The sequence below is a fragment of the Ziziphus jujuba genome, chromosome 1, assembly GCF_031755915.1.
Source record: "Ziziphus jujuba cultivar Dongzao chromosome 1, ASM3175591v1".
NCBI lineage: Eukaryota > Viridiplantae > Streptophyta > Magnoliopsida > Rosales > Rhamnaceae > Ziziphus > Ziziphus jujuba.
Genome location: NC_083379.1, coordinates 21454700 through 21463524, shown reverse-complemented (window position 1 = coordinate 21463524; position 8825 = coordinate 21454700). Strand labels below are relative to the sequence as shown.

Genomic DNA, 8825 nt, shown 5'->3' with positions numbered 1-8825 from the left:
TAAATATTTAATTTTAAAAAAATTTCAAACTAATTTCTAAAATAACACCTATATATATATATATGAATAATTTTTTTATATTGATTGAAACTTAATTATCTGAATCTATAGTTTTTCCATCTCTCAAAAAAAAAAATTTGTTTTTTCATTAATTTTACTTTTGTTCAAATATACCGTTAGGGTTCACCAGTATAGCCTAACTAGCCGATCCGGCGAGCACAAGATCCCAAATTCTATGTCAAATGACGAAACTATCCTCACTTCGGATGCAACCGAAGCGAAAAGCTGATTGGAGGAAGCAATAGAAACAGGGAAAGATCGCACAGAATTTCAGAAAACAAACCGGACCTTTTGGAAATCGAATCAAATCGAAACCACCCACCCAACCGAAAACCTTCCCACATCGACACACAAAAATCATCTCTCTCTCCCTCTAAACCTTCTTCTTCTTCTTCGTCTTCTTCTACAGACTACAGCTGGGTTTGGGAGAGAGAGAGAGAGAGAAAGAGAGCTCAGCTACTGTCTCTCATTTTCCCAATTCTATCACCAATTCCAGTCCTTTCATTCCCAAAAAAGCCCCTTCTTTTTTCTCCAAATGCCCCTCTCGTCCCCTTGGAGATAAGGGAGGAACAAAAACAAAAAAGCCCAACACCACCGCCATCATGATCGTCAGGACTTATGGTCGTCGAAACCGAGGCCTTCCCAGAACTTATTCGGATACCCTAAACGACGCCGTTCACGAGGAGGATTCATTCAGAGATTCTTTCTCCTCCCAAGAGGGTGGTTCACAGCAAGAAGGTCTTTACAGCAGCCTCGGGTTCTCTTCCCAGGACTCCACTTCCCAGTGGGCCTCCTTTGAATCGGACCCGTACGGTCTCGATTCGTTATCGCAGGGGTCGTTGCCCAAGAGGGTCTCCTTTGACGATTCGTTGAACGGCAACGGCGGCGGCGGAGTCGTTAGGAAGTCCAAGAAAGCGAGGATTGGGAAGAGGGAATTGGAGGCGCCCAGGAATCACAAGCCGTCGATTCAGCCGACCTCGACTCTGATGGAGGCCCAGGAGTTCGGGGAGATGATGGAGCATGTGGACGAGGTGAATTTCGCGCTGGACGGGCTCAGGAGGAACCAACCGGTTCGGATCAGGAGGGCTAGCCTGTTGTCTTTGTTGTCTATCTGCGGCACGGCACATCAGAGACGGCTTTTAGGGTCTCAGGGGTAGGTTTTTTCCTCAGTGAATCCTTTTTATGGGCTTTCAATTTAAAGCGGGATTTTTGGAGATGTGGGTAAGTGTGTTTCAATGATATTCTTGGTGGGTTTCTAATCTTTTTGAGATTTGGGTGTCTGAATTTGCAAGTAGTTCTTGATGGGTTGGTGATTGGGATGATAAATCCAAGGAGTTCTTTATGGGTGTAATTCAAAATGTGGTTTTTGGAGGCCCTTTGAGTTAAGTAGGCTTTTTTAGGTAATATTTTGATATTCACACGCATTACTTCTTACTTTATGCTAATGCGTCAGTTCAGTTGTGGATTTGCCGCTGGATATGAAAGTGTTTAAAAAGTTTCTTTTATATCAAAGATGGAGCTCTGATTTTCGAGTTGAATTTATGGTTTACTATGTTTAGAAATGAAATGTTACATAAATAAAGGTACAGAATTTTGTGAAACTTATCATAAGAACAAGTTGGGTTTTTATGGCACTGATTTTTTCAAGTTGTTTTGTTTCTAAGTACCAAAACCTTGCTAACTACTCAAAGTTCTGTTTGTTCTTTCCCTTCTAGAATGTATATTGGTCATTTGAAGCACATTTTTCTTATTTGATGCCTCTTTACTTCCTGTCTGTGTTAGTTTGTGAAGGTATTGGTATAGGTAATGGGCCATGGACTATCATATCTTAGCTTAAGTACTGTCAAAGCATCGCTTTTATACTTGTGGAAGTGTTTTAAGTAGGTAAACTACTAGTAAAGGGATGGTGCCAAGATCTATTAAATCTTATGCACATGAAGAATCCTTAGACTGGATGATTTTTGGTTGAAAAAATCTTGTAGTTCATCAGCATCTATGAATTACATAGGTTTTCTAAGATTTTGAGTAGTTTCTTGGTAGCAGCCTCTTTCTATCTGAGGCAACTAAGAGGCTAGATAGTGGCTCGCGGTTACGGCCTGATTAACTGAATCCCTTATTTTTGTCCTTTTTTATTAAGTGGGTATACTCTTCTTCCTAATCAAAGAGTTGGTTAAGGTTTGTGCTTGTGTTGATTTATGAATTACCTTGTTTTCAGGATGGCAAAGACAATTATTGATGCTATTTTGGGTCTTAGCTTTGACGATTCACCCTGTAATTTGGCTGCTGCTGCTCTTTTCTATGTCTTGACAAATGATGTAAGTTGCAAAGCTCATATTTTGAATCGTTAACAAAATGATTAGCAATTTCAGCATGTGGAAATATAATAAGATTGCAATTCTTTCCTGTTAAGAGAATTTCAATGGTCTGTTTAGACATTTGAAATGCCTTCTTGGTATTAACACATTATGCCTGTTTCAAGAGTATATGCAATTTTTGTTAGAAATTAATTTAACTATATATGTATATATTTGTGTAAATGGTTACTTGTCTATATAAAGAATGTTATAAAGAGTTATCTGCTTTCTTTATCAGGGTCGAGATGATCACCTGTTGGAATCACCGAATTGCATTCGGTTTCTAATTAGATTGTTGAAACCAAATGCCTCTACTGCCTCAGAAGACAAATTACCAAAAATAGCTTCTAAGCTTCTAGCACTACGTCCAGGTGCTGACGCCATGCAAAAGACCACCAAAAAATTAGATTCTACTTCTGCTGCGATTTTTTCCAAGGTTAATGAAATTCTTGTAAGTTGCAAGGAAATAAAACCAACCTGTGGGGATGATAGTGTAACAGTAAAGCCTGAGTTATGCCCAAAATGGATTGCTCTGCTGACCATGGAGAAAGCTTGCCTATCTACTATTTCTCTTGAAGGTCTGTTAAGTATCATTATTTTCTAGTTCTGTTGCAAATGAACATATTCTTCTGTTTTCTATGGACTACAAACATTTATAAGATTTATGTGGAAGAATAATTTATCATATGAGGAATACTTCCTTATACAGGTATAATAGTATAAGGTCGTTGAGTCAGTATTATTGTCCATATGATTCAAATGTGGTACTGTTCTTCATTAAGTGCTTGTCAAACTTTGATTTTTTGCTGATTGCAAGTCATCACAGAATTCCCTTTACTGCATTTCAGATTTCTAAACCATCTTGCTTAGTCTTATACATTTTAGAGAGATAGTTTCTGCTGTTGTATGTTACGGACATAAATCACAAGTTCCTTTGTACTTGATTTGACCTTTTGATTTTTTTTTTTCTTTTTCAAATGACCAATTTTCAAGTGATGTTCTTCTAATTTGGGTTGGCATCGGTAGATAAACTTTTTCTGTATTTACACACACAATAATATGTTCTTTTCCTTTCTTCCATGCTGATTGTACTTTTTTTTTTTTTCCTCCCTGGATTATTTTCTTCAGAAACCTCTGGTACCGTGAGGAAAACAGGGGGCAATTTTAAGGAAAAATTACGAGAGCTTGGAGGTCTTGATGCTGTTTTTGAGGTCGCTCTGAATTGTCATTCAGATATGGAGGTGTGAGCCTGTATGTTTGTTTTATCTCATTATCTGTTTCATTAGATTAGAAAGAGAAGCATATCAGTGAAAGGATATCAAGCAATCATAATAGTTAACTACTTGTGAAAGTCTGTTATTGACATTTCTTGTTACAAACATATTCTGTAGAAGAGGCTTGATCATTGTGTAAAATATAAATATTATGATAAGGTGGGGCTCTACTTGCATTCATTGTATGACACTCCCGTTATCTTTTACACTATGTCTAACACACACAAAAGAACACATATATATATTTTGATCATAACACATATGAATATTAGTTTGGTTATCAATGATTTTGCATGCAGTATTAGCTTTTTATCGCTATTGGACTGAGCAATTTATTTGTCCTTGGATTAAAACTTTATTTCAGCGATATAATTTATTTATTATTTTTTTATAGTCCAGTCATATATTTAAATTATTTGGGATTGATGGGAAATTAATGCATTCTAAGGCATAATACCACACACACACTTTTTATTTATTTATCTTTTTAAGTAATACAGTCATATATTTAAATTATTTGGCAATGACAGTAAATTAATATATTTTTAGGCATGATTCCACACATATTTTTTCCGCTCTTAAATCATTTGCTATGTGTACTTCCTCTTTTTTCAAATTATATTTTTGATTTGAAGTACTTGATTGTTGTTTAAGGAAGATGTCTCTTTAAACGCACTTATTTGCAGGGTTGCATGGAAAGTGTCTCACCTTTTACTCGGGATACAAAAGTTGACAAGGATATGCAAAGCCTGACTTTGCTTTTGAAATGCTTGAAGATCATGGAAAACGCAACATTCTTAAGTAAAGATAATCAGGTAGATTGAAATTTGACATGGGTCTCTCCCTCTCTCTTTCCTATGTTGATAAGATATTGGCTTCCTTTTTCTTGTTAATATATGAAACATTTGTTGGTTCTCTGGTCTTGAATAGCAACTAAAATGTGAGGGAAACAAATGTTGACATTTTTTCTCTTGTAACAGAGTCATTTGCTTGAAATGAAAGGAAACAAGGATCGTATTGGAACCCCTTTATCTTTCACGGAACTTGTTCTAAGTGCAATTAAGATTCTCTCAGGTAGCTAATGCTCAATGCTGCATTTTCTTCAAAATCTGGTTTTCAGTCTAATAATTTATGGCCTTGATTTCCAGCTCTTTATTTAGTCAAAAATTCATCTGATGCCTCCAATAATGAGAACTCTTGTAATCTCTCTGATGGCACTGGCACTGCTTCTGAAGTGGCTTGGGCTTTAGGTGCAGACTGCAAAGGTAAATGATAGGATAATTGGCAGAGAATTTTTTGTAACCTGCTTTCAAATCTGGAATGATGATAAATATTGAATATCTGAATTGATCATTTTAGTTAATTTTGCAGGGGAAAGCAAAGAGAATTCATCCATTAATTCTTTTAAGAGGCACTGCACCTCAAAGAAGTTTTCAGCCGAGAAATGCTCAAGTATGAGGCAGAACCACCAATTGGTGTCCAATGACGAGTTGGAATACTCTATATCTGAAACTACCAGCACCTCCATTGCAGATGCATTTTCATTGAGGACGAGACTTGATTCTTCTACATCTGACTCATGCAGTGGGACACCGAGGAGTTTACTTAGTGGGTTTCATGAGATTAATAATGGTTCTAGGAATAATGCTGACCTTGGTCAGAGATGCTACGTTACCGAAGATGTGAAGCTTGAGCTTTTACAGGATACACAAGATCCTTTTGCATTTGATGAAGATGAATTTGAACTCTCTAAGTGGGATGTACTATCTGGAAAGCAAAAAAAATATCGGACTCAAAAAGTTGGGTTTACATATAGAGAACTTGAGGATGGTAGTCAGTCTCAGATGATAATGAGCCAGCAAGAATCGAGTAATGGGGAAGATCATAATTTGCATGAAGCTTCCTGTTCAATAGCTGTTAATGAAGAGGGTTCCAGTCTTCTTTCCGATTGCCTTCTCACTGCTGTGAAGGTAATCCTCTGACCCAATAATTTGATATATTTTCTCCTTTGCAGTTTTTATCCTTGAATTCCATGCACTGGAAATGTCACGTACAAATATAAATCTCCTGCACTTGTAGGTCCTTCCAACAATGAGACAGAAATATGAGTCTTACACATGTGATACAATTCAGACACAAAGAAACAAATAACTAGGTCTCTGGTATAACTTGTCATTAATTGCAAAAGTTTAAGTTGATAGGAAGTGTCCGAAACTATATATATCAAGATAGCATAACACAAGGCCACATACTTGACACAGTTAAAAAAGATTCTAGTTTCACCTCATTTTATACTCTATTAGACCCAAGACTTGCAGCATACTGTTTTTATTTTGAGATTTCTTAGGTTTCTTTTGCACTTTTCTTGGGATGTGCGGTAACCCTTGTCCTATATGCCATTATAACTTGTGTTTACTACTCATCAGCTCTTTAATTATTGTCGTCTCGGTTGATGATAGAGGGGATATAATACAGTACACTTCATTTATATGAAACTGTCCTGGTTCCCTCTCATGGATGGGTTTCAATCCAAATTCTTGGCAGGTTCTAATGAACTTAACGAATGACAATCCTGTTGGCTGTCGGCAAATTGCTGCCTATGGAGGATTGGAGACCATGTCTTCCTTGATTGCTGGCCACTTTCCTTCATTCAGCACATCATCATTTTCCTTCAGCGAGATAAAAGAGAACAATTCACATTCCAAACTTGATCATCAAAATGATAGATCACTAACTGATCAAGAGCTAGACTTCCTTGTTGCCATTTTGGGCCTGCTTGTGAACTTGGTAGAGAAGGATGGTCAAAACAGGTTAATTTTACCTCACATTACCTTTTCTGGTCCCTGTACATTTTTTTTTTTTTTTTTCTGGAAGATATTTTTGCATGAAACATTATAGTCTTAAATTTCCTGCACTCCCCCAAGCTCTCTTGTTTGTTTTAAGTCATTAATTGGAGATGGATATTGAAGTTTTGATTTTTATACTATGAGCTCGTGTTGTAATATATTCATCCTCGCGGTCTTTTGTATTTGTTATTTAAATTGACTTTTATATTTCTTTTTGCAAGTTGTCGAGTGCACTTAGTATTACTTTGATTATTAAAAAAAAAAAAAAAAAGAAAAAAAGAAGAAAAGAAAAGAACAAAAGAAAAGAAAAACAAGTACCTAGCAGATTGGCTTTGTTTGTTATGGTGGAAAAGTGGGAGGAGGGAAAATAGGTTAGTTGTTTGGTTAGGAAGGAGAAGAGGATCGATGAAAAATTAGGGAATGAGTTTTCCATCCAAAACAATCCCTCCCTCCACATATGGAGGGGTAACTGGAAGGAAAAGCATTCAGTGAATACAAATCAGCTAAACTTACCTAATACTTTTTCCTTCCGTTTTTCACTTCCTGATTAAACAAAGGATAGAAAGTTGTTTTCCATCTTTCATTTCATACCAAACAACAAGAAGGGGAAATATGAATTCTTGCATCCCTCTAGTTTTCCATTTCTTCTCTGCTTCCATCCTTCCATTTTCCATCTCTCCTGCCAAAAAAGGGCTTACTTTTATGTAAATTAAATCATAGATCTCGGTGGAAAGGAATGATGAGTTTTGTTTGTCAAAGCTTACAGTTAAATTTCCTGCAGATCAAGGCTTGCAGCACTGAGTGTTCAACTGCCTAACTCGGAAGGGTTTGAAGATGAGAGTTGCAAAGATGTAATTCCACTACTCTGCTCCATATTTTTGGCCAACCAAGGAGCAGGCGAGGAAGGTGAAGAAGGAAAAGCAGTGCCATGGGTGAGTAACCCCTTTTCATTGTGTATTGGAATCTTATTCTTATGCTAATTCTATTCTTTCTATTTGTTTGCGGTCTGATTGCTGACAATTTATTTCAAAGGATTAGAAGAATTTAACTCTTTGAAAGTCATGGTTACAGGCATGGCAGTGGTAGTACTAGGATTTTCTATAATATGTTAGTACCATCCCTCTTTGGGGTTTGTCTACCTGTATGTTGGGGTGTTTCACATTCTTTATTTAAATTGGCAAATTAAAATTAAGTGAAAAGTTATAATGAAAAACTTAAAAGGCTTTGCATACTGGCTGGCTGAAGGGTTTCTGATCATTAATTGATACCTTTTGACTTATATGTTGCATGGTACAGAATGATGAGGCAGCCATGCTACAAGAAGAAAAAGAAGCTGAGAAAATGATTGTAGAAGCTTATGCAGCACTGCTTCTAGCATTCCTTTCAACTGAAAGGTTTTATTTTCTTCATTCCTTTTTATCTATTGGTAAATTCTTATATTGCATATTCTGAAAGCAAAACTTTCTTGCAATGTACAGTAAGAGCATACGGGCCACCATTGCCGACTGTCTACCTGATCGCAAACTGGCAGTTCTTGTACCTGTATTGGAAAGATTTGTGGTATGTATTTGTTCTGATGCAGTATATTTTATACAGATGAAGGATCTTGGATGAAAAGAATATGAAAGCTGTATATTGAATCTTCTTTTCTTGTTTGTCTCTAGGCATTTCATTTGACCTTGAACATGATCTCCCCTGAGACTCATAAAGCTGTGAGCGAAGTAATTGAATCATGTAGGATACCATGAGAGATGTTGTACAGACTCAGCCTTCATCCCAGACAAAACCGCCATTATACAATTTGGACACAAGCTTGGGTTTTTGGTGCTGCAAACTGTGACAAACTGACCATAGTCCTGTGTGATAGTCTGGTTGACTTTTGTTAGGTTTTTTATTTTAATTTTTTGGGGCCCTTTTTTTCTTTGTTGCCGTGTTATTCTTTTGTAGGCCTTTTATTGTTTTGTTTCGTTTTTGTTTTTGTTCTTTGTTTTTCTCTTGCACCGTTTTGGTGCAGAGATGCATGCATACAAAAATGATAGTGAAATGAAAATGTTTAGATTTTAGGCATTGTCCATATAAATCAATTAGTATTTGTAGTTTTCTTGTATTCCTTGGTTCTTTCTCAAGACGTATTCTGATGTTTGGGCATATTGTCTGTATCTCACGAAGCATTAAAAGAGGAACCTGCTGCGGCAAACAGTCAAGCCACTGCACTACTTATTTACTCCCCTTGATATTTTTTCTTGTAGGAGACGATGCCATGCCTATTTAGTCCCAAACTGTCAAGCCCC

The 8825-nt window shown here is 36.6% G+C and overlaps 1 protein-coding gene across 1 annotated transcript; it reads left to right on the top strand.

The window, feature by feature from the left end:
• Window positions 1-218: 218 nt before the first annotated feature.
• Window positions 219-8641, top strand: LOC107424848 (wings apart-like protein 1). The gene is made up of 13 exons (XM_016034730.4): window positions 219-1213; window positions 2276-2375; window positions 2653-2992; window positions 3543-3655; window positions 4375-4503; window positions 4669-4762; window positions 4837-4953; window positions 5060-5658; window positions 6233-6498; window positions 7316-7466; window positions 7831-7928; window positions 8013-8094; window positions 8199-8641. Exons 1-13 carry the CDS (start codon window positions 663-665, stop codon window positions 8280-8282), a joined length of 2724 nt encoding a protein of 907 aa, XP_015890216.3. The 5' UTR covers window positions 219-662; the 3' UTR covers window positions 8283-8641.
• The last annotated feature ends 184 nt before the right edge of the window (window positions 8642-8825 follow it).

Excerpts from the sequence above, each read along its gene's own strand:
- LOC107424848 (XM_016034730.4), top strand. The coding sequence starts at position 663 with ATGATCGTCAGGACTTATGGTCGTCGAAACCGAGGCCTTCCCAGAACT. Across the intron at positions 3,656-4,374 it reads ATTGTCATTCAGATATGGAG|GGTTGCATGGAAAGTGTCTC; the intron begins GTGTGAGCCTGT and ends ACTTATTTGCAG. Across the intron at positions 7,467-7,830 it reads AAGGAAAAGCAGTGCCATGG|AATGATGAGGCAGCCATGCT; the intron begins GTGAGTAACCCC and ends TGCATGGTACAG.